Source organism: Anopheles marshallii, chromosome 3 (assembly GCF_943734725.1).
Source record: "Anopheles marshallii chromosome 3, idAnoMarsDA_429_01, whole genome shotgun sequence".
Lineage (NCBI taxonomy): Eukaryota > Metazoa > Arthropoda > Insecta > Diptera > Culicidae > Anopheles > Anopheles marshallii.
Window position 1 is genome coordinate 14,611,874 of NC_071327.1, and position 26,480 is coordinate 14,638,353.

The 26,480-nt window shown below is 41.6% G+C and overlaps 2 protein-coding genes across 2 annotated transcripts; one reads left to right on the forward strand and one right to left on the reverse strand.

Moving 5' to 3' along the window:
* Window positions 1-708: 708 nt before the first annotated feature.
* LOC128713532 (uncharacterized) lies at window positions 709-9,336 on the reverse strand. Its single transcript, XM_053808393.1, has 5 exons — window positions 9,317-9,336; window positions 8,863-8,933; window positions 4,266-4,428; window positions 3,282-3,586; window positions 709-1,526 (listed from the first exon to the last, which is right to left on the reverse strand). The coding sequence occupies exons 1-5, from the start codon at window positions 9,334-9,336 to the stop codon at window positions 709-711; spliced, it is 1,377 nt and encodes a 458-aa protein (XP_053664368.1).
* A 13,180-nt stretch (window positions 9,337-22,516) lies between these two features.
* On the forward strand, window positions 22,517-22,978 carry LOC128711051 (uncharacterized). The gene has a single exon (XM_053805918.1). It carries the CDS (start codon window positions 22,517-22,519, stop codon window positions 22,976-22,978), a length of 462 nt encoding a protein of 153 aa, XP_053661893.1.
* Window positions 22,979-26,480: the final 3,502 nt, after the last annotated feature.

A 26,480-nucleotide genomic window follows, 5' to 3' on the forward strand; every position in this document is an offset into this window, starting at 1 on the left:
CGTTTCTATTACATGATACTCCGTCTTCAAGGTTCAAGGGCTCTCTTGTTGTAAGGAAAAAATCATTTTAATCATCCTACTCGTGTCAAGCAACATTTTTTGAGCGCACAGGTAGAGCAAAACCATTTAACAGCATATAAGTTCTTCAAGAGCTTATAAACAGCATTTAATCAGAATTGGCGCTCATACGTTTTCGTACAATTTATGGGAATCGAACAAATCCTATTTAATCAGATATTACTATACAGATATGCTCGAAATTTTTTGTTTTTTGAAATGGATTTATTGCAAGAAATTCGTACTTCATTCGTACCTTATTCTAATGTCATCACCAATATTTACGAAACTGTAGTAAACAAACCCGGTAAATTTAGTTTTGGTTTTTTGGGTTTTAATTATAACCTATGTAGTATTTAATACCAACATTTATTGAAAAGTATCTTACAATTGTAGCTGTGGAATCTATTCGCTCACAGTCACCCCTAAAAGAGGAAAACTATGCTGAACATTTGTGTATCTAGTTTGTTTAACAGCTTGCGCATCTTTACCTAAAACTACGACAACAAATCATTTACATTATAATAAAACAACTAACTGTTAAGCAACAATCGTTTATTGGATGGTGAAACACCTCCGCGTATACTGTACTTGGCACACAAAGTTCTTCCTTTCTTCTCGTTTTAAGTAGATGCTGCCAACAAAGAAGCGTTAAACACGTAGTCCTTCCTTCGGTTTGGTCGATTTGTCACGTTCCCGTGATTCGCGATCTTCGCGCCGATCGCGCAAATTTGATGCTGAACTACCTCGAACGAGTCCCAGATTCAGCGGAGGTAGTGCAGTGCGTAGATTCATCAGGCGCTTGCTACGTTCCACATTTCTGGAGCGTCCCTTCGCCAACGAGCTGCTACTAAGCGACAGCGAACCGCTTCCGTCATCCGAATGGTCTACTTCTACCGCATCGGCACTGCGACTGTTGGCTCGATCTATTCCGGACACAAACAGGTCCGATTTGCCGTAGTACCGCGGCATCGATAGATCATCCGTCTGCGACTGCCTGTTAATGCCGGCCGTTTGGATCGAGTACAGACTGACCGATTCCCGGTACTTCTCGATAACGGGCGTCTCTAGGTAGTTCTTCGGCAGGTTCGAGTACGAGATGGCCGGAACCTCCGGTGTCATACTGATAGAGTTGTACGTACTACCTCCGGCACCACCAGCTCCACCACTACCGCCACCGCTAACACCACCAGCACCGGAAGATATCGTAAATATGTCATTCTCACTAGCCGGTCGGATCGCAAAGTATGGCATTTCTGCCTGCAGAAGGCCTATCGTCTTGTTGCTGGGAATCGACTTTGAAAGGCTCAGGTCGGAGAAATTACGTGGTGGTCGCAACACGACCTCCGAATCACCCGACAGCTCGTCTGATACGTCTTCCTCCTCCACGATGGCTGGAATAACGACGACTCGGCTGTCACGTTCGTCTGACAGGCTGCCGCTGGTAGTAGTAGTAGTAGTAGTAGTACCTGCAATAAAAGCACCACATCATACGTTAATGGGAGATGGTTTGGTAAAATTTCATCATGGAAGTTTTCTTGAAAGCCCTTTAGAGAAAAATCATGACTGGCCGGAGCAATTTGTGTACTGATGCATGTGCGTATGGATGAATGGGTGAGTGCATTTTTATTTCCAGCTCTAGCTCAACAAAATCCATCAAAGCAATCGTAAAAAGAAAGCACAAGCATAACAAAGTAGAAGTATTGACTGTAATTGAGCTTCCAGTCAGCCCTCTTAAACCCCGCTTATACAAAAGCTTGCAAATAAAATATGAAAACTTTCTAAGCTGTAAACCTAACCTGTAATCCGAACAAAACGAAGTTAGATTCAAATTCTGTACAAATAACTGTCAAATTACTGTACTAAATATTTTGACAGCTCTTCGGTTTTTAGTAGTAGCAGCACTATAGTTTGATATTTGAAACTTCTTCAACAAACAATTACTGTCGACTGGTTATTGACCTTGGTTAGTTTTTTTTTGCGTAAAATGCTTAAAATAATATGAAAAATAGATTAAAACATATTTTAGTTTGTAACAAATAAAAAATAGCACGGAAACAATAGTATAATAGTATTACTAAAAATAATAATGAATAGAAAAAAATAAACAAACTATATGAATAACTTAAAGCTAATTACACACAACGTACTATCGGCTAGCTAACACCAACAAAAAGCAGTTCAAAAATAACGTGTTAGTTTGATGACAGCAACGGTTACAGGGGGAAAATTTTGTATGAACATCCCAAAGCCAATTGCAACTACCGAGCATTTCTTGTAGGGCAACGGGAAACACTTACCTGTCCCGCAGCCGACATTTTTTCCGATATTTTCGCCTTATACCTATAACCCCGTGACGACACCATAACTTTGCTAGTAAGATATATCCGACAGCCCATATTATTGCCATTGCCATGACCGTGCGGGTGTTAGTACACATTATTATCGATGTTAGATAAATGGTGAAGATCATGCAGTGTGTTGCTTGCATGAGAGCTTAAGGGTGTGCCAAATCGTTCTGGAAACTTTCGGGCTTCCTTGCATTAGTATGCCGCATCATTCAACGCATCATACATGGTGCAAGGCTGTGTGTTTTTTTGTTTTTTGTTTTTTTGTTCTTGTTCTAGGTTCTTCGACTATGGCAACGTGCCTCACCTTTAATACTAGTTGTACATTAGTTAGCATGCGATTAGACATTACTTGTACGAACGAATTGTGACCTCACAAATGCTTTCGAAGGGGGATTGTCTACTACTCTCGCGTCAGAACTGGTTTGTTAACCTTCCTCTTTCCCGTAATATAATAACTCTACCAAACATCCTACCGACCACTACCGAACTATTTGACTAGCCATTCCAACTCGTTAAACTTTATGTACGCTCGAAAAACAAGAAGCTTTGACCCCGATACGACGGATGAAACTTTTCCTCCCTTCCCTCCCGGTTCTATGCGGTGGTTTCGGGTTCGATGTGTTGCCTAGATGGGAACCGATCGTTTGGTGTGGTGTGAGTGCCGCTTTTGTACAAATATGTCACCCTCGACGGAAATGGGGACAGCTTCACCTCAGGTCGAAGCATCTACATGATGGTCGAATATTTTGCTTTGTTTGTTCATGTTGTTTTCCATTTCCCCACACCTTGTGTGTGTGTGTTTTTTTTCCGGTGATCAGGTCAATCAGGTGGATGAGACAGTTTATCGACATGAAGTTTGGAACTTCTAGTTACCTTCGAGTCGCTGCAGCAGCTTATCGGAGCTCAGTTCCCGACCGCCGGCGCCATCCTCGCGCAACGTTTCATCGTTGCCCTGTTTGCCTGCGGTGTTGCCCACCGGTGTCACCTCGATCGGTGAACCGGAATCGGAAATGGCAAACTTCACCGACGCCGGCGAGGTCGCTTTTGACGTCTGCTGCTTCGGCGGTGCGCTGGACTGGAAAATTTGCGAATTAGCAAAGATGGCCATCACTTCCGGTGCCAGCATTGGAACGTTGGTTTGAATCTCACGTCGCAGGTCGTCCTCGTGTATTTTGGAGCTGTGGGTTTTGGGAGAACGAGAACTGCTATATTAATAAAGTGGATATGCTAAGGAAACAAAATGAAGTTTGAAATTAACAAATTTAAATTTTAGTAATGTCATACTTAAATAATGCTAGTATACAGTCTTTTCCTGAGTGACGAGAATAATGCGTGCCAGAGAAACTTGAGTTTTTCAAATTTGACGTATGGAAAATTAATTTCAAATACAAAATTACACGAACTGTCAAAAAATTGTGATTCACGTATCTCGAGTGTCGCGGTTAACTCGGGAAATGACTGTAACTCCGGGAAATGACGTAACTGTACTCCGAACATCTTGATGCATCATGATAAATCAGCACATTGAAATTTTAGTACATTTTAGTACACAAAAAATCTTAGTTAATTTTAGTACACTAAAATCTTAGTACATTTTAGTACACATGAATCTTAGTAATTTTTGGTGAATGGAAATTTTAGTACAAAATATGCACTATAAAACCATCCCAACACACTGAAGATTATACACGAAGATTGAAGATTAAAGATTGATTCGATTATCCAAAGAATTATTATGTAAGTAGCATCGAAAGAAAAAACGATGTTTCCAGCTACACATCTTCGAGTTTTTAAAGCATAAAATAACGAATGTTCATCCCACACGCCACAGCTTCCCAATTCGTTAAAGTGTATTACCTCATGGACATGTTGCGGGCAATGCTTCCACCGGACGAAACGCCCGGCTGCCGGCAGATCGGTGCATTGTTGTTCTCTCCCGAGTCACCCGCCGCACCACCGTAATATCCGTTCTTGTTTCTGCTCTTAGCCGCATGCTCATCCTCATCCGGGTCGTAGTTTACTGCAATGGGGAAAGAAACACACTTGCAATAGGCAGTTTTACACACATAACTGGCGCCGTTCTATGGTGACAGTTTGATAAATATTGTGCTTATCGATGGAGGAATGTGAAAAGCTCTTACCCACACCCTGCAGTTCTTAATTCCCCGAAATTAACCAGCTGTGCTGTGGTCATTCTTCTTACTTAATTACGTGATACGAATGTAATTACGCTTTCTTAAACGCTTTGCCAAACTCCTAAACCGCTGGCAAGTCCGTTGCGGGAAGGACGGAGTGCATCTTGCGTTCAATCTTGTCCGGTGCAAACCAACGGTGCAGGGAGCAAAAGGCAAGAACATGAACCATTTTCCGTCTCCGCTAACCTACGCCGAACGGACCACGCGTTTTTAAGATGCGGCATCGTTTCGATTCGTCCTTTTCTGAAAAATCTTCCTTCTGCAGTGGCTGTTCAATTTTTCGATAGAAACCCCGCACAGTGTGTGTGTGCGTGTGTGTGTGTGTGTGTGTGAAGATTCTGTTCCTAATTGAAAGCCACCGCAGCGAAATAATTATCTTCGCCTTTTGCTCCTCCGGGGTTGGGTTTTTTTTTTGGCTAGCTGTCCCTTTTTATTTTCTCAACGCTACTCGATTCTTCCTTCCCGCGACACTTTCTGTGACACGAGCGATGGTTTCAAAAGGATGGCTACCGGTTCCACACACAACCACACCAAAAAAGCTCCTTGACCACCACCGGGGCCGCTGCCACTGGCCGATAAATGATCCCATTTATTTGGCCGAAACTGAAATAAAAGCTAGAGAGCACCACTTTTTTGCCACGATGCCATCCCGCACTTGGGTGAAGGGTTCATAATTTAGCCCAGAGTTAAAGCCACTGCCGAGCGATAGCGAGGGAAATCAATTTTCCACCCGATAGGAAGTTCGAACACCAACGAACTGGATGCTGGGAGGAAAATCAATCGATCGGCTCGGCTCGAATTGAAATTGTGCTATCGCATCGGCATGGCAAACCTTGTTCAGTGCGCTCTTTTCACAAGCAAATAAATTATTTGTTTGATTTTGACTTGTTTTTCCAAACTTAACGAAAAAAAAAAATACAAATTATTTAAACAAAAAAAAAATCGCAATTTCGATACTAACATAATCAAAGGTGGAGGATTGACTTATTATAATTTATTTATTTATTTTACTTATTAAACCGTAGTATTTGTCCCATAATGACTGCAGAGAGCACAAATTCCTCAAGGTATTTCCTCCTTGTCTATTGCCTTATCCAGGGCATGCTCGTTTAAGTTTGACTATCAATTAACTATAAAACTATTGCTTAGTTTGAATAGAACAAAATGTGGACGTTCATAGTCGTTCTTAAAAAATCTATTGTTGTGTTCTAAGCTTCTGATAAGTTCGCTTTATGAATCAAAAGGTTAAATATGGTAACATAATTTTAACAAGTTCAAACATACACTAAACATATCTTCTGCACACGATCGAATTTAATTTAACTATTGCTGCTAGGTGAACGAAACAAAGCACCAAAACCATTGAATAGAACCATTTTGCAAACAACGTTCGAGACAGAAAGGGACGGTGACCGAGAAAAAGTGGAGCAAATTTATCCTAAAACCACCGAGTGGAAACCACTCTCGCTATTTCATTTTCTGGGCCCCCCCCAATTCTACCGGGTGGAAGCGGGTTTATCCCGGTGCTATATCCAGCTGGTAAAGGCCTTGACAAGAAATTAATAAAATCATTACCGTTAACCCGAGAAAACGGTACAGCTATATCTGTGTCATTCCGAAACCGTTGTGTTTCCACGAGTGCGTGTAAGAGGAAAAGCTGGGCGGTGGGGGGGGAGGTTGGGTGGAGGGGGAACGTTAGTTGGCAAAGGATTCCCGGGCCGGTATCGCCTATCATCGTATGCACACCATTCCCGGTGCAGAACCTTTGGCGTGCGCATACACACTTGATCAAGCGGCCACTTTTGAGCTGTGTGTGTGTGTGTGTGGGAGGGAGGGGATGAAATTAATTATCAGTTCAATTATCGTAGTACGACATCGCGCAACGGGCAGGACACATTGCAGAGAGCACCGAGCGGATGGTTGAAAAACACCAAACACCAAAGCATATAGAGAGCGCGTAGAAAGTGCCGAAAATATGTTCGGTACCGCTGACTGGCCACGAAATTCGGTGCAAAATTAAATATCAACAGCATTGATCGGTAAAATTTTCGCCGGCCACACTACACCACACGCCGTATGCAACGCAATGCAACGAGAAACGCATTCGTATGCTTAGTGTATGGCTGTGTGTGTGTGTGTGTGTGTGTATAGTGTGTCCATGTGCCCTCGATTGTACCGCAGCGACAGTTGTGCTACCGCAATAGGAAGCTACGGGGGAAAAAAACAATAATAGACAAAACAATACTGCCAGGCACATCAAACGTGAATGTTTGATAAACTAGCAGATGCGGAATAGTAGCACACGCAGTACCAAACCGGTGGCATGATGGATTCCAAAAACTATCAACAGTACAGTCTGGGAAATACGACTAGCCCCCCTCCCGGATGGAACGAAATGCCGCAACGGCGAACGATCCTCGCACAAACGGTCCCAAGTCTGCCCGCAACGCAGGCACCAACCGGGATGAGCCGTGGTGTGTTTTTCGGTATATCAACATCAAATGCTAGGACGCTTTAATCGATCCGACCGACACACCACCGTTGATCGATTTTCCCGTACAAATTCGAATGGATTGATAAGTGTGAAGAATCGTAAATCAGGGTTATGCATTAGTTAGTTCATTTATTATCTGCTGACGCAACAGCACCATCTGGTGGAAATGTGCTAAAAGCCGTGTAGCACATTTGCATACCTTAAGGCGTATTTCTATCGAAGATGGTTCAAGCTCGCACGGGTTTAGTAGAAATTTTAAAGTAAATGTAGAATCAGATTATGGTAGTCAAAATTCAAATTATGAACTTTTGAATTCTAAGAAAAATATTTATTTAAAAATTTGAATTTCTAAATAGAATTTCTCTCGTTTCCACGGTTTCACTTCACTTATCAATTGCTTTTTGTTTTAGCTTTTCTCCCTGATATTCTTTACCTATTTTTTTGAACTTTACAATTTTGCACAAACTTTGCCCAAATTGATGCATTGCTGCCGGTGAAGACTTATCCATATATTTAGAGTCACGCAGCACAATATCCTCGCCAGACATCCGCGTGTACCATTCCGAGTGGTACACCTTTCGCTCAAAATTCCCAAAGGTACACTTCAACGATACCGGGGCGCTTTAGGTTGGCGCTTTCCCGCCAACCACGCTCGAGGCAGCAGCAAAAACCCGGTATATCTGGTCGTTCGTTTCGACAACCTCGAATACGGACACTGTGCGCTGGCAGCGGTGCGTTCGTAGCGATCAATTTTGTCATCAATCGATAATTTTCGGAAGGCTGGCAATTTTTGTAGTTTTTTTCCGGATTATTTTTTTCCTTCTCTTATATATAAAAGGGTATTTTTCAAAGTGTTGTTCAGTCGGCTCTATATTCGTGCCCGGCTAAACCGCTTTTTATCTGCAGCAAAACAAAAAAAAAACACCAACCAGCCAGCCAGAAATATGTTAGCGGTGGGACTATGTTTCGATAACGTAATTTAGTAACTGAATGGGAAGTAGCATTTTTTTTACCTTTCCAGGCACTTGTCGGATCCCACGAAGGAAAGACGATTTTATTAGCAGCGTACTTTTATTTTTAGCATGCAGCTATGCGTGGGAAATGCAAAGTAAAAATGCATTCCTGCGAACCGATACCCAACCCATCGGAGCAGTAAAATAGAAAAAAAACAACTTCCATTTACTAACCATTGCAAAACATTGTCGAGCGAAAATAGCAATTCTGTTCATGCAGGTGATGAAGGGAAAGACTAAATGAAGTTTGCATTCATTGAAAACCGAGCATTGAATTACGCTAATAAATATGTCCATGGTGGCTGTTGAAAGCGAGCGGTAAAAGCCTCTCCACTCGTAATGGAGACAGTACGATTTCCATGAAATTGTGTTATCGTAAAGCTTACTTAAAACCGAACTAGTAAACCAATTACTATGCAGAGGACAACGAGTTTGCTGCTTGACTATTCCGAACAACACAACGTATTTACTTGCGTTGCCTTAATGTGAACACGAAATAAACAAACTTCTTCTTTTGTAGGCAATTTTATAATACAGAAGTATGGAAGTCTTTTACGAAAATTTAATAACAATTAAACAAACTAGCTGCTCAATGCTCCGAAACGTGGACTGATTATCCGCTGAGGACTGATTGACTGAGCAGGACTAAGTGGTAAAATAAAGTCTAATAAGCCAGAAACGCCAGGCAGGACCTAGAAGGTCTTTACGCCAAGAAGAGAAAAAGAGAAAGAGACCTTAATCATAAAACTTACCTAACGATTCGTCGAAACAGAACTTCTCCTCGATACAATTCCAATAAAAGTCTTCCCAGCAGCTAAAAATACTAAAAAAACAAAAACAGAAAAAAAACATAAATGCAAACTAACATAAAATAAACCTAAACTAAATCTAAATAAAATAAAACGACCATAAAGCATTTCAAATAAAATAGATGCACGCAAGAAACAGTAATAATTGCTATTTGGTTATATATATATATATATAAAGGTTGACTTGATTGTATCAAAAGTTCACAGCGCCTAAAATTATGCAATCACGTTAAGTGCTAAGTACTTGTGATCTGTCGAGGGTAATTAAAAGCTGTTTTTAACCAAACTACAAACAGTTTTGCTACAATCCTCAGGAGATAGATGAACTTCGCACATATTTTACAAGATTGATGGGACTTTTCTATAAATGTTAGTGAAAAAAAGGAACTAAACTTACCATTTGCAGCAATTGCACATGGTGACTGCTGCTTACAACGCCTACTGCCAGTTCAAACTATGTAGTTAACACACTAAATTTCAAACAGCCTCATGAAACGGTGGAATACGGTAACCATGTAATACTACGTTTCCCTCAAACACTCTCGCGGTGTGGCACTCGGTTAATGCTTTACGGTTAAGCATAAAGCTTTTGGTGGTTAATAGTATCACAGACGTTTGCTCACACACACTCACACACACTGGAATCAATAAAGTAACTCGACGTATTTAAAAGTTATTAGTAGTAAGTAGTAAGAACAATCACTTTCTCCGCTTCCTTCTCAAACGGGTGTACCACATCGTGTGTTACCACGTGGGTACTGATGGCACTCTTTGCACTTCCGCAGGGGTTTTGATGAACCTGTAGAGGAAATAAACAAAAGAAACCATTAGCAAACATAAGCCGACTCTTCGCAGACACATTACAAAACCAGCAGCAAAGTATAGCAAATGGTACCTTCACAACTCAATCACAACCAATAAACAACCAGACATGCCGGAGGGGGGATCAGACTGCGTATCGTAAATCAGTCACATGGTACCCGACAACCGACGACAACAAACCCGGCCCAAAAACCACCACCACAGCCCGCGCGGAGTGTGTCAGGCAATGACGAAAATTGTACCGTTTCGTACGCGTAAAATATGGCACCAGAACGTATGGTTGTATGCGTATGCCACATTACTGATAATGATAAATTCCAGTGCGTTTTGGTGGCACTTGTCGCGATGATCGAAGCCGTCGAGGGACACACACACACACAGGCAAGGGACGGCTAATGTGTGCAAACTAACACAGTTAATCAATTTGGTAACGTACACCAACAATGAGCACCCGTAGCTTTCGGTATCAGCTATTCAGGTAGGCCACTGAAGGGTGCCTTCGGAGATACGCAACACATTATCGGTCAGCGTCGTATACATTGAACAGGGTTAATGTGATAAGAATAAAGGGAAAATGGAATATTTTTATTAGAGTATTAATTAATGACATTTGTACTGGTTATACTATTAATCACTTCAAGAAACTTTATCACTTCTCGAGAACCAACATTCGAGATAAACAATATAGAGACACATCAGTTCCGAAACGAAGTTAGATGGAATCCACTCAATTCTCGCGATACTAATCTATGATACGATCTTGCATTAAGAGAGTGAATTTGACTACCTAGACTAGACTAGACAGAGTTGTACAAACAGACAGAACTAACAGAGTTGTAATCATTGGTGTCACAGAAAGAAAGATAGTAAACATTGATAGTGTTGCCGCTCATAAATCGATCAGGAATAAACCATTACGAGGACTCTATGAGGATCCTGTGAAGTTGTAGCGTTCACGCTACTAGCGGCTTTTTATAAAATGATAAAAAACGGATCACCTCCGAGCAATCCAGTTCTGCTCGCTCGAGCTGTAAAAAAATGTATATAAGGAGCAATATCTTTAGTTTTAAGAACAGAAGGTTTTTGGCAATGTTTGTGATAAGTTCTCCTAGACGTCCAAATAAAGAAGTATCTCCACTTCAAAGTAATGGTCATCCTCAGGATGAAATTCCTCAAAAAAGTTCATCAACTCAATTCTATAATTTTATACACAAAAAAGGAATTTGATAGTAGCTTCTACTTAAAACGGAATTGAGCCAGTGAGAGCAACTCGTCAGTCTCCTTGCGCTTCTTGTAGACTGGAAGTCACTGGTGACTTGTTGCATCGTCATGGTGATTCGTTGCCGCTTTGGATCATGGATACATTCGCTGAAAAGAAGCGACAGTTTCTGTTGCGTTTAATAAAAGCCTTTCTAGACAGTCACCACAAACACTTCCTAACTTGGTTCACCTACTGTCCAAAAGTCCATATATGTCCAAGAGTCCAAAGGGCCAAATGTGGTAATGTACCTCTCAGGCAAGCAAAAAACAAGGGCTCTTAAATTGTATTTAAAACTGTGGAGCTCATGATGGAATTCGGGCATCTAGTAGGTATCAATAACGTTGTGACTTATTGATACATGTTCAAGATTTGGGTTTCGTGTTGGCAAGCATTTACTAAAAAAACAAGCAACAACTTCTGATCCATTGTTTGAACTATTTTTCAATAGTAGCCAAACTTGCTTAATTAATATAATGGTATAGACATTGGACGAACCAAAGCGATACATAAAGAGTTGTGTACTTCTTGTGAGCTCGGGGTCTGGTGCAAGCACGGGGACCCTTGCGGGGTTTTAGTGTGCTTACTGGTAAGCCCGTCACGGAACTAAGTTTAAAGATGTTCAATTTAGATAATGAAAGCTCACAAAGCTACACAACAAGTAGCTACATTGTGTAAAAGATTCGTGAAGTAGTTACACATAAATTAAATCAACATTGTTATCCGTTTTACAGGGTGACGCAGATTCCCGCGTTACCAACATTATCCCACCAGGTCCGAGTCTGAACGACAGAGTTGGAGATTCTTATGGATAATTCATTACCAAAGTCTAACTGCATATTACATTTGCCCTTATCTGCTTCTGTTTCCCCGTTCTGTTTCTGCGCTCACGGGCCACAATAAAACGATGGCAGCCCGTCAACAGACACCCGTCATCACCACGGCAATCAGCGAAGTGTCCTGGTGACGTGTTGTCAGGCTGTAAACTTGATTCCTTTAATTACTGCCAACTGCTGCCCCAGCTACCCCGATGGAATGGAGGTCACACGCGATTTATGGCGGAGGTCCACCGCTACGTAGGACGAGCTCCGAGCGGCGCAATCGTATTTTTACCTAAAGCTCCCACCTCCAGCACCAAGGGAAACAGGAAGGAGCAGGACATTGTTTGTTCGTTTGCAGCCCGCAGTTAATTTGATTAGCGACCGGTCATGCTTGTGCCTTTTTACCGCACTAGACACTCACTGCCATCGCACACATGAGGTAAGGTTTTTTTTTCGGCCCGGTCCAGAGACACAGAGTGTGAAGCTGTTTACATGCCGAATTTGTACGATTGCCCCGTCCGGATATTTGATGCATTTTTTTTTACACTTCCTTCACTGTCTCTCTGTGTTCCGTGCGCGGTGGGTCATCTTTTTTCATGTGAGGCGAATAAATATTTAACCTCACGACTGCTTCACACTGCATTTCGGTTGTTTGGACTGAATATTCGCAGCGTCGCGGTTCGTCGCAATAGCAGTCCCGTACCAATCGGTAGTATTTGCGAAACATTAACAATGCAAACTACATTTTTTTTTCAAAAACTGGAAATTTTGTACCCAAAAATGGTTATCACATATGGTTGTAAGTATATATAAGTTTAAGTAAAGGCAATTATCAACAAAAAATCATGCAGTATTTAGAAACTCTTTGGGATCCTTTTAGCTATCTATCGGAGCAAACGTGAGCCAAGTTGTAAATCAAAAGAACCTTAAAGGATATTCGATAATTTTGTGATCAGATACTCCAACGAATAACATATCATGGCCGGAAACACAACGCTTATCCTTCACTAAAGGAAATTAAACAATATCCAAACTTCAACAACTTGTGAACGCCTAGTGACATGATGGTCTACTTAAAAACTAAACTAAACTACTAAATACTACTAGTAAAAAAATCACAGTTTGAAATTGTGATTAACAGCAATAAACTGTGCAAATTTTGGTCATTATTGAATATTCTTTAGTTATTCAAGGACCTAAAAGAGCCAAAGGTTTGTGCATATTTATTCGAAGTTTCAGGTATTCTAACTAAACTTTTGGACATAAAACAACAGCTGTTACTAATGGTGATGACCCTAATAAGCAAATGTATGAAACTTACTAGTTAATCTATTCAACATTCTCAACAGAAAGTCAAACCTAAACAACCTAGTCCAGCATTCGCTCATCAACTGAAGACGAACAGAATAAACTTCTACAACTACCCATAATCAATCACCGCCTGAATACACGCATTAAAAGTTCCACGTTCACTGCGTGATATTGCGCCCATTGCGCGGAACTAAAAAAAAAAACGTATATTTTGTTTTACTAAAAGTACCTCGCAGCAGCTCGCTCATCCCATCCCATGGCCGGTTCAGATCGATAAGTAGCATAGCACGGAATGGTGCCTATTTCCGTACGGTGGTGTAGCATACGGGGAACACTAATTTCCGTATCACGTTCCGCTGTCTCCGTACGGTACGCGCCGCTCGATCCCATTTCAAGGTCTCGCCCATACCAAGGTCCGCCCAATCTGTCCCGCACCGGACGACTGTTACGCGTTTGACATCGGCAATTCGATGCTAATCAATCAGTGGTGGTTTGGATTGCCCATCGCCCATGTGGTGTCCTACGGCGCAGTGACCATGGGACAAAGCTACTTACGGGCAGCTTCACGTTCGCAGAAAACCTCGCGAAAGTCACGTGAGCATCATTAGCGCGAAAGTTCGTAGCGGTAGTCGATCTACTGCTACCGTCCCATCTATTCCGGGAAAGGATTTATGCGAGTTACGGGGCCCCGGGTTCGACCGGACCGCGCTCAGTGTCTAATGCCAAATGTGCTGCCCGTGCTAGACGCCGCTTTTGCGCGAGCTTAGAATCCTGCAAATCACCACTCCCGTACAGGATGCGTACGTGTGCATGGCACTGCTTGCAGCCTTGCATCCTGCACCGCACGTGCAGACCTCAATTTAAACGGTGCCACCACCAACCGAAGCTCGGGGATCGAACTAATGCTTGATGTCAGTTTGATAACCGGCGTTACGGTCAACATCCGGCACTGCAGCTACAGCGGCAGTGCCCAAGCGCACTGCATTCATCTGCCCATCTGCTTGTTGTTTGCTTTTATGCTCATTTATTTTTCCTAAACCTCGCCGCACATCGAGGCACAAGAGTTCGGCGCTCGGCAACGTGTAAGTGCGTTCGGGGACGACGATAACGACACCTGTCCCATTGACAGACCAGAGCCGGCCCGGCCCGGCAAACAACACTGCGGCCAACCAGTGCATACGAAATGTGGACAGACTGAGCTGTTTCTGCAACCCCCGATGCTCCGGATGTGCCTGCATAAAAGGATAGTTTGTTTATTTATCGCTCAATTTGTACCAACCGAACCGCAGCAACCGTTGTACCCACGTCCATAATGCACACTGGAAGGAGTTTCTTTCTAATTGAAATTGAACTTTTGATCATCGTTTAGTTTAATAAAAAAGTTAGCGTAGTTCAGATCACTTTCTGTATACAGATAAACATTAAAATTATCTAAATTGGTTATTGTTTTTCATGGATTTGAAGAGGAAGTTATTTATAGTCGCTGAGTTTGATCATGGTGACATCTTAGTAGTCTGTCCCCATGTCGTCAAATAGACAGTAATAATTAGTAGGTATGACTTATAGCACAAAAAATAACAAAAGTCTCTTTAGTCTTGACTTTAAAAATGGATAAAATATACAATAATAATAATAATTATTATAGAAAACATAACTAAAAAATGGAAATTAACAAATAAATACAAATTAGGGTAAAAACAACAAAATTTTAAACAAAATTATCCAATCAACGAGCAAATTTTCACAAATATCAACAATAACTTTGACCATCTCCTACCACAACCATTGTGAGTTGTTTGGCCCATCGCCGGAACCAGCAACGAAAAACCAATCGGCTGCATATGCTGTCGGTGTAACTACACTATATAAAACAATAATAATACAGCGACGAAACGCAGCAAAACACATGGTCCACCAACGCAAAAAGCAAGCAGTAAAATATGGTCCGCTTGCTGAGTGGAAATAAAATTATGAATATATTAATTATAATTATTAATTATGCATGTGAAATTTTAATGTTTTCATTAAAACCAGAAGCAACGCTCGGTGCAATCACCGCAAAACGCAAATGGACCCACAGCCAAAAACAAACCAAGCCTAAAGGAATCGTCGGCCGTCGACTAACCGGCCTGGGTGGAGTCGCCACTACGGTCCACACTCCACCATCTTGTGTCAAGTACCACGCACCACGAGCTGGCGACCCGTGGCACAATTCAACAATATGGCTGTACATTTCCGCTTCCGGAAATGGAGCATATAAGCACACTGGCCCCCACGCAGCGCAATACAAACAACACAGCGAGAAAGAACCCTACCCCGATTCATCACCCGCACATTCACCCGCCATGGCCATCTACTACTGCCCTTATTTGCAGTTTCACGTCATTTTTTTTTGCGTGTCATCACCGCAACAACGCTGCCAAAAATATTCACGGGACGCATTTTGGGTGGCGTATAATTGTACTGTGCCCGCAATCGTGAAATGTATTGCAAACATGAAATAAACGGGTGAAACTGCTGGAAACAGGACTTCGATTAACAACCGAACCGGCGGAAGTCCTCCCATTTTTCCCCCCGGTTGGGAATGGTGCTGCAGGTCAGACAACTGCACCCGGCTGGAGGGACGGGAGAACGCGGGTGGTGTGATGTATATTTTAAAATGTCCATTGCGGAAATTACCGTCGCATACCCGGTTAACAAGGTGCTGCTGTTAGTCAAACGAGCGAAAATTGTCACGAATTTCATTCCTGCGTGAACAGTTTTTACCACACCTCACTACCGAACGGTGTGGCAAATGGAGAAGGTACCTTAAAGGTTGTAGGAATATATGGCATATGATACTGTGGGCAATCTTACAGATACAATGCCCAACCGTAAGGGGACTTAGTATCTCTACATTGTGTCCCAATGCTAAAAGATGATACAGTGGATGTATTGAAAGATCGTTTACAAACAGTTACATGCGTCATGATGACTAAAAATCCTCGATCGGTTAGTGTTGTAATCTGCGGAAGGAAACACGTGTTGTCCAGGCAACGTCTAGACACAGAGTGTCTTTATTTCCACTGACAGCTGTCACACATATCTGACAATTTGTGGTATAGTATAGACATAATTTGTGGTATACAAAAACTATAGGACTTTTGCAGAAATACTCGATTATGGAGCGGATTTCTTCCTCTGCTATCTCTCAGATATTGCTAAAGTTACATCTTCAAACTAGTTTCCTTTAAATCCTTTAAAATCCTGTATGATTAATATAGAAACATCAATACAAATGATATCCATCGTGCCAGGCATTAAGGCTCCGAGGATCCTACATCTACTTGCCCTTGTAAAACTTTATTAATGCACAATATGCTTTGTCCCAGCTTATCCCAGAACTATCATTGACCAACGTCACATGTCAGGTGATGATGGATGGAAAGCTCTCATGGCTCTCTTGCTGCTCGGGTGCCAACCCGTCTTTAAACAGTCGGAGGAAGTCTTGCTAACCTCCAAGACATGTTCCTAGTCCAAACCTGATGAAGCCCTCTTAGTCTAGAGGAAGATTTGGTTGTAGAAGTTTTTGTAAAAGTTGTAAAAGTTTCTCATATTTAGTTAATTTCCAATAGTCCAACTTTTGATTTCAGCATACGAGTTGTTGCATCGTGTTTGATTAAATGTTAATAAAACCACACTTCGGTATCTGTTCAAACAGACACAAAATATATACAACCGAACAAATGCGCTATATATGAAGTGTTTAGAAAGGCAGCTTTACCTTTGCAATCAGGGAAAATCAATCTAAAACTAAACCCAAAGCAGCTTATCACAGTGCAACATTTCCCTAATCTCCCACACATCGTCTATTTGCACAGCAAAGCAAAAAGCTTCGATACAGCAGCAATTATTTGCTGCGCGATTGTACAATTTTAATCAATCCACGTTTAGTCCGGTCAAGTGCTTTTCCTCACATGATTTGCATTCTAAACTCATGCCCAACTGCACTCATTAACGGACAGGTAAGCTGTGCCGAAACTTCCCTGCGTCCAAATCAAACCACCGCAGGCTACCGTACTCAAGTGCTGTGGCACTGTGCGGGCACCGGACACAGACAGACGCTTTTAATGATGTTGATTTAATGGACTTAAATTTTTTAACACTTGCGCCCCACTAGCACAGTCCAGCGCGTGAAGGACGCTTTACTGCCGTTCGCTGCCACGCATCCCGACTTTTGGGGCGGGAACAAACAGTGCGCTCTTGCAGGGAAAATGAACACATTAAAAATAAATATTCACCTCCATGGTGCGTTCGACCGAGTACGCTCATTTGCATGCAGGTGTAGTAGCGGGAGTAGTAGTAGTAGGTAGTACGAGAAGATCAACCGCTTCATGGATGGCTCTTATTGATGAAACATTTCCCCAATGCACGTACCGAACGGCTGCCCACCGTTTCGGATGAACCACATCCGAATTTTAGCGTAACGTTTGAGGACCACTCCAATTCTTACAACCGTTCACCTACACTGTACTATCGCGCCCGGGTAGTACTGAACCCACACCAGAGTGCGCACTTGAGCAAGAATCACAGCGCGGGATATATCTGTTATCAAACAACCATTGTGCGCTGGTGCAAAATTACACAGCACTCTTGCACTCGCAGCCTACTGGGTCACCGTCACAGCGATGCACTCTACCGGGAAAAAAGCACACCATCATCAGCGTTTTCTCACCATTCTAATTGAGCGAGAAATTCCCACCCTGTCATCGCGCATGCATCGGTCCGGTCGGCTTCACACTAAACGCAGCTCTTTGTTTGGTTTTGTGTTTCCGTCTTAGCCTTAAACTATTTTTCTTCGCAGACTCACGCTTCCAGTTTATGCCACACCGAACTTGAACTTGAATTCCGCGACCGTGTTTCCGGCAATGCGCGGAGGGAGCCGCGGTGTTGGCGTCGCCATGCCACGGTCGTGTGCCTTTTTGCTAAAAAGTTCAACAATCCACTGTCGGAAATGTGGCGCGTTGCGAACGTTTACCATGGCACGTGGAGCTAATACAAATTAAGCGTGATTCATTCGGAGAGCTGAGAGGAAACAAACAAGAAATAAAGCAAAATCTTACTGTTGCTTGCTAATTAAGACGAATTAAGACGAATTTAACCCATCTTAAGACGGGATGCCTGGGTTAAAAGATCTCAGAGTGTCAACGAAAACCATGAATAGCAATTAGTTAGGGTAAGGAATTTTATTTAAATTTAACTAACAAAACTTAATAAGCTACAGATATAGAAAATCAGCAAGTAAAGCAAGTAATGGCCGCTATGATTTGCTGGCTAAATTTATATAAAAGTTAATAGATGTCCCTGATGACCCTGATGTTCTAGTACTTTCCCTGCGGCCAAACTTGCAACATTGCTTCTTTCGGTTACTACATCAATTTGTTTGACCCGAAACCTTGTTACACATTTCGGACATTTTCAAACGAAACTTACCTCTGCTGGGGGTATTGCACACGTCCTTGCAGTCGAAATAGTAATGGAAGCTATAATGCTGATGGATTGCCCTTGCCGACAACTCGAAGCTGTGTTTCGATGCCGCCGTTGCCGCTGATTATATCGAGACCGCAAGGGTTTGTTGGAGGGGTGGAGGGGTTTATGTTTATGTTATGCACGATGCATTCACGCACCCCGTGTGAGCAATGCATCAAACGAGCCAAACCAAGGAATCGTACGAATCGTCTGGGCTGCCGCTCTGTGACGAACAACGTTACATTACCATCGACGCCATTACCTTGAAAGAGGCCAAGCTGTTGGCTGCCGAACCTTGGCGGTGGGTGTCGTTTTTGGTAGAATATGATAGAAACGTTACGTTGGCGAAGCTCTTTGGTCGCTAGACGTCTCAAGTCGCTAGACGGTGCATGATCGCATCATCCCACGTCGGCAGGCCAATGACTGGGATGGCTTAAAAGCGAGTATGCTAAAAGCATGCCGGATGGAATGGTGATAATTATTCTCGGAATTTCACCAACATCATCCGATGCCAACGATTTGGTGGACATGGACGCGGGTGGAGTGTTGCTTCGAAAATAAATAATAATAATATGAGAGGATAAAATTTTGCGAAACACCAAAGCAAGTGGTAGTACTTCGGGAGCTAAGTAAGCTTTGCGAAGATGGGCAGATTGCGAAGGTCATAGTTGAGTGGGCGCTGTGCCAAGTATCGCTAAAAGGATATGATTTGCGAGATAACTGCTAGACACCTTAAGCAATGATTGAAATTGATAAATCACTAAACTAAACCATTTACAGTGAAATGTCGATTATCCGGGGCTTGATTAACCGGCGGGCGGATTATCCGTGGGCTAAAAAATAACAGCCAGTAGAATAGTTTAGACTATTTTTAACGGTTTAACAAGTTGGCCTGGGAGGAACTTGAAAGTTTTCTTTAAAGGCTTTATCAAGTTGATTTACGTAGAAAATATACCGTATTGTTAATCAACAATAGCTTCTAATATTGAACACATATTTAAAGCATTTAGTGTTGACCTGCCATGTTTATCTTCAGGTAGTGCACAACACTGAAGGACCGGTTAACCGTAGAAATCGATTAACCGGCCCGCAGTTGCCCGGATAATCGACGATATTGTTTGCAAAATGTGGCATAACTTCTCCAAAATCGTAACTCCAATTGAATTCCCACTAAGGTTTATCTGAAATCATTTTACTTACAACTATGGACGTCTGGAATCGGCGCAACGACAGTAATCCAAATCGATTCTTTTAAAATAGGGCATCTAAATTCAACAGACAGTGCAAGGTATTTCAACAAAACACCGATAGCCTTCCGCTTCCAGATTTCCCCGTTTTGTTGGCCATTATTAGTGTCAATGGGGTACCTGAAAATCGAGCGTACGTGATCATTACATCCACTGGGGAAATCACTTTGGGGTGGATTTTTCTTCCCCCTTCAAAAGAATTTTACACACCACTTAACATTCTGCCAAATTGTTCGATCGATCGGAAGGTAAAGAATCACACTTCCAGGGATGATTCAGATTTTTTTATGGTTTCATAATTGAGTTTGTGGCACAGTTTTCCGGAAATCACTCTGGCGGAACTAATAAACCTTACAGCTCATATTTGAGCAAGCAATGAATGGAACATTGGACCATTTCGACTGAAATCGCCACTACTACATCAACATACAATATGTACATTCTTCTACAAAACACACATTTTTTTGCTAAAATTAACGCATTTTTTTCAATTTCTGTAAGATCTGTATCTTTGTCAAGCAATTTAAATGGTTAAACCAACATTAAACATCATCAAACAAACAAATATTCTTTATTAAACAGTTAAAATTAAGCTGTCGCGTTAAACGTAAAGACATTACACAAAAGACAGAATAGAACTGCTTAAGACCTTATAATAAATGCTTTAAAATGCAAAACTGAACACACTGCTAGATAGAACGAAATTATCGACATAACACACTTTTTGTTTCAAACGACCACTTGCCATTATCATGGCTCAAACAAGGAAAATTTCACTTCAAAAATTTCTTTTCTAATTCTAGCCAACAGAAACTATCAAATAAAAATGGCAAGAAATCATATAGATGGGCAAATTCCATCGGGTATAAAGAGGGAGCAAGCACAAAAAGCTTGTCAAAAAGCCACCCAGGGAAAAGGGCACATACCATTTTGGGATTAGTGCTTTGAGTATTAAATATTGAAAAAAGTAAACAAGAAAAACCAAATTGTGAAAAAGTCAAAAAACAAGTAAAAGAAATGAGAAAATTAATCAGAAAAAACGCTACCGGGTGAGAATGATAAACGAACGATAAATGTGTGGAAAAGGCGAGAAAGCGTTGAACATTTCTATCATCGTTTGTCCTGCATCCGGCACCTCCGACTCCTGACCGCCGTGACTCCCCGGGCATTGGGCCAATATAGATGGAAACAAATGATCATTGATTCAGAATTTATTCGTGTTATAGAAATTTAAATTTATGCTCTAGCGCACGTATTTATGTTTCATTTGCACCGATTCCCAGGCACCAATCCCGGTTGCGTTTCCCATCGAACATAATCTAACCAGAGGGTCTGGTGTGGTCGTTGGCCTCGTTGGTCCATTTCCATTCCCGGCGTGTCCTTGCGGCACCCGATTCTTCCTCAATTGTGTATAACCATCTCCTACGAAACAGTATTGGGCATTGGGGAGCATATCGTTTACGCACATACTTTGCCAATACGTGTGCATCATGCTGACGGGAGAAAGCAGCTCGTTTGCATAGAAACCATGTTTGCCTGCAAACTGCAACCGAATGCATTGAGTACGCTCACAAACAGTTCGCTTTATTTATGCGCGAAATCAAATACCTTCCGCAGCACATTTTACCCCACGCACACCATCGGGATTCGATTTATGTGGACGGAAAAATCGTTCTAAAAGTTTGCTGAATTTTCCTTAAACATCAAATGATAATGAGCCTCATTTGGTACTACTTTTTCGGTGGTATAGTGTCCATGGAAGCTGGCTAAAATCAATATTTTCAGTGCCCAGCTCATGCAACCGGTAGGCCGCTCTTTTCATTGATATGCGTTAAGTGCGATAAATCGGATCATGGATAAATGGTAGATTTGTTCTTTTTTTGTAACTAATCCTAACTGTATCGAGTGTCGCTTCGATAAATAAGCGGTAGAAAGGATACGCTGATATGTTATTGATGTCCTGCATAATCAGGATGAACACCTACGCGGATTCGAGATAAATTTATTCATCATATTTTAACGGATCAGTGGTGTGTGTTTAGAAAAATAACATGAAATTTTTCAAACTCCACGTTTCAATACACAAACAAGTGGTCATAATTATTATTACAACGATATTCAAAAACTAAACTTAATAAATCTCTTCATAAAGAATGTAAAAAGAATAAAATATCGAATAAAAATACCTGCCAAAGCCAAAGGTAAAGTTTTCAGTCCTTGTATGTAAACACATTCAAATGAAAATGTGACTTTTGTAAACGTCAAACAGGTAGTGAAAAAAATCCAAAGTCAGTATAGCAAGCGCAGTGTTTATTTCCTGGTTTTCAGACATAATATTTCTCCGGTTTATTTAATTTAAACCATTTACCATCGAGTGTACTCTATATATTGAGATCCGTACGTGTTCAATCGACTGTAGGAACTTATTTGAGACCATAAGATTGTTACCAATGTTGATAAGTCCATCTTCTTGCATGTCAGGCCTTTCTTTCTCTAGGCCGTAAAGTAGATTCGCTTTATTCTCTCAACAATACATAATACAGTGCGGACAAAGTAAGCTAACGTTAATAAACTGTCTCCAGTCAAAACTTCCCTGACTCTAATAGTGTAGTTTGTATATTCTTCCAGACATGAGTTCCAGCCAAAGCACACCACAAGTGCGAAAGAAGGGAGAAAAAGCATCACGGATTCGGCGCATAACGACCAGCGATGTAGATAGAGTACGCATAGTAACAGCATACGAAAACGGAGCAACTCCAACATCCATCAGTCAGATACTGAACATTCCGATTTCGACTGTGTATGGTATCATCAAAATGTATAAAAAAACATGGCAAGTTGCCGCTAAAAAGCGTGGTGGTAACAGACCCAAAGCATTATCACCGGAAGCAATAGAAAGCTTGCGCCGGTGGATTGCCGAGGACAGTACAATTACGTTAAAATCGCTGACAGAAAAGGTGCACCTGGAGCACGGTGTGCGCGTAAGCCTTACCACCATAGCCCGGGAAGTGAAGGAATTTAAAACCTCCACCGCACACGGAACATCTTCGGCGAAATCCAGTGCGGATTCCACGCGTCTATCGAAAAAATAGTATGCGCCAAAAACCAGCACCGTATCATATAATAAGTATCCGTTAAAATAGCTTTTGTGTGCAAAGCTGTGATAAAGAATATCTCGTTCTTAACGCAATGATAACAATATAACAATAAAATTATACCGAATACAGACAGATGTTTGCTGTTACTTATCGTACAGAACAATGAGAAAAATGAGCAGCTGCTTCAATGCATAAATTGTAAATATTTAACATTAAATCCGTTTTGCTCTATTCGTTTACAGGAACGTATTTAAATCATTCAATGAAAGGCAAATCAAACTGTACTTACAATGCACCACCCGTCCAACATACGAAATGTGATGCAAAAATGATCACATCCTTTTTTGTGCAGGTCGGAATTGTTGCGAAAATTTACCACCCCCCGGATATGCTCGAGGATTATATGGGACCAAATACAAAATATTCCATCAAATGGGATACCGCACTAAATGCTTACGGTGGTAAACATTCAACCGTAAATAACAAGCGCATTCTGCAGATGCATGGTTAATGTTGAACAATGGCTCGATCGATGATGCCACATGACAAATATGCTGACTGTACCGTTTCTCAGCCCGCACCGCATGTCGCCCCCGGTGAAAGACAAACAATTAAGAATAGAACAAAATAGAAACGGCACTCATCAACGTGCATCGCGCGTCATACCGCACTCACGACCGTGACATTATCTGGGCTGATGTTTGTGCCGTTTTTTTTTTCTCCATCCAATCGCGGTTGGTTGCGGTTGATTTCATTTGAAGTTAAAGTTGGAAAAATCATTCTGAAGGGGATAATTGATGTACAGCATTTATTAAATGAGCCAATCCGCCAAACAAATTGTGGATCAGCTTTCTGCCATTAATCAGCGTTTGTCATTTGGCGGGATAAGCGTGTTTAAGCGAATGCTACGAATATATTACACAAAATCAAACTAAATCAATTCATTAAAATATTGTACGATTTAAATTATCTCTCCGTAATCTAGCGTCGCTTTAAACATCCCGTTTGTTTCAATCAGTGCACATCAGTACAGCATCCACCATTTCAAGGTTCTCGGTGTATGATTGAGATCAAATTATGAGGCCTTCTCGTGCTGTATTTTTGTTTAGCCTGAAACAATGCACAAATCAGCATGTTTTTTTTCCGCCACCTAGCCGACACATGTATTGCGAGGTGTCAAATTAATTTTACACCACCATAAGTCATGATGTTCGCCCTGGATGCATCGACGGGCAAGCAATTTAATGGTTGAATGCACATGAATCAAATGTGATTTTTTTGCTGCAGGGTGTGATTTTTTGCACGTTCATAGGTAAAACTACATCAAACTTTATATAAACTTCATAGGAAAGTTAAGTAATATCGACCACCAACAAACATAGCATGTACGATCGAAATGATGTCATGGCGAAGATCATTCAGTTCACCTGTTCATTGAACAAAGCTTTAAACAATGAATTTCAGTTCATGGATAGGGCCTTGCAGTAGATATCCTTAAGGTATAGAGAAAAAAAACTCACAGCCCTTGATCGTAACGTCGTCAGGGCCATTGTTTCATAAATTAGACATTCATTTTTTGTGCCTTGTCAACCCGTGCGATGATTTAAAGCGATTGATTAATTTCTCCACTGGCGACATCGTGCGGTCGGTGCGACTGATTCGTCACACTGTCCCCCGACAAACAACCCGTTTAGTGTTCAGCCAATCGTGACGATCATGGTCGCGACCGTCACATGCTGGAAAATGGGCAATGGGCAAATAGAGGAGATACGTACACACAGAGACGTACCTACCATCTTCTAAGACGCAGCATCGTGCAGCAACTTGTTTTCCTCGCTAACGCAATGTGCTAATTGCAAAAGGCAACACTTTTTACACTTGCTTTTGTACCGATGCTTTCGGCTTCGAGGGAACGATCACGGGAGATCAACCCAATGTGCGGTCGGTTTGTGCATAGGTGTTGCCTTTGATCACAAAGCTTAGGAAAAATGCAAATGTTTGCGGATAATAATTATTTGCTCGTACAATTTTATAGTAATAAATATTGCTATTAGATATAGCAGTGGTTACAAAAAAATGTAGCGAAAATAGCCTAAGAGATTTCCAAGCAACATTGTAATATTCTTCAAATTCCACTAAGACTACAGTTCTTGGAATTTGTTTTCAAAATGTTATAGTATTGATATACTTTCTATTTTTTTAATTATTCTTGCTAACCTCAAGTCTAAACTATATTTGATGGCTTTTTAAACGCTTGGCTAGCTATGGCCATCATAGCTAACGCCATCTGCTAGCTATGGCAAAATCCGAAAAAGTCTAACTTTCTCCCGTCGGTGGCACTAACTTCCTTCTGTCAACAGTTTATACACGGTAACACCACGCCATGCCGATAAAACCAGCAGCCTTCGTGTTTGTTGTATCGCTTTCCTGGGATAAAATCATACCGCTTGGGACCGCTAATCGGTGAGTAGTTGGGCTAAGTATGCTTGGTTAGCCTGCTGGCGGTTAATCACGTTCGTTCCGTGCGGTTCGCCAAAGCATACCGTCAGTATGTCGTCCTGAAATGGAACCAACATACGCGTAAGTAGGTGAACAGTGAAGGGAACTTGCTTACACTCGGCTACTGGAAGTCATCCACCAAAGATACGGCTCTATCCTAACAGACAACCGCAACCGGTGATGGAATCGATGAGCAAGGTGGCAATAACGAACTATCGAGCTGAATGATATCAATAATCTAGGAGGCTGTGGAGTTGTTGAACATTTAGACGAGTTTCTTGGCAACGCGTTGTCGACGGAGTTCCCAAACGCAATCAACACATTCCGGAGAGCATAATTAATTTTTTAAAGAGGAAATTTTTTGGTTATATAACAATTTTATAGTTTTAGGATGTAAACCAAAAAAAATATATTCTGCACAACATGTTATATACTGTCAACAGAATTTCAGCACATTTTAATTGAGGTGATCAAACACTAATAAATTGATTTATACTCTGGCAATAAGGGTAAAAACAAATAACAGGCTTAGTAAAGAAGTGCTTGATCTAAACAGGGACGTAGACTAGTATGATACAACATGTACTTTGCACACCTTCGAACAAGTGAAACATTACTAACGTTGAGTAGGGCTTCTTTTACAACCGTCTCTCGTACAATCCTTGTACCACTCGTAATTTTATTAAATTCCTCGGAGTCACGCGCGACAGCAAACCATATAGTACCAATTTACTAAATCGCAAAACTTAACCCCTTGTATTACGTTACAACCATCGTGGGGTGCAAATGTGGTTGAAATGTTAAACCCGGCTCATCGTGTGTGTGTGTGTGCCCGTTACCGTTACCCTAATTGCCTCCGGCATACACATACACGCTTTGTGGCACGAGATTGGTGTCCTGTTTTTTTTTTCTTTTGACTTTAACCACCGACCGTGGTGGAACGTCAGTCGCGAAACCGAATCGGAACTGAGGAATGTTAAATTTCCTCACGCAGCGA

What these genes read in the sequence shown, in the direction of transcription:
- LOC128713532 (XM_053808393.1), bottom strand. Translation starts at nt 9,336, where the DNA reads ATGTGCAATTGCTGCAAATG. An exon ending in ATGTGCAATTGCTGCAAATG is followed by an intron (nt 8,934 to 9,316) that starts GTAAGTTTAGTT and finishes TTGTTTTTTTAG; the next exon opens with TATTTTTAGCTGCTGGGAAG. An exon ending in CTGTTTCGACGAATCGTTAG is followed by an intron (nt 4,429 to 8,862) that starts GTAAGTTTTATG and finishes TCCCCATTGCAG; the next exon opens with TAAACTACGACCCGGATGAG.
- LOC128711051 (XM_053805918.1), top strand. Translation starts at nt 22,517, where the DNA reads ATGAGTTCCAGCCAAAGCACACCACAAGTGCGAAAGAAGGGAGAAAAA.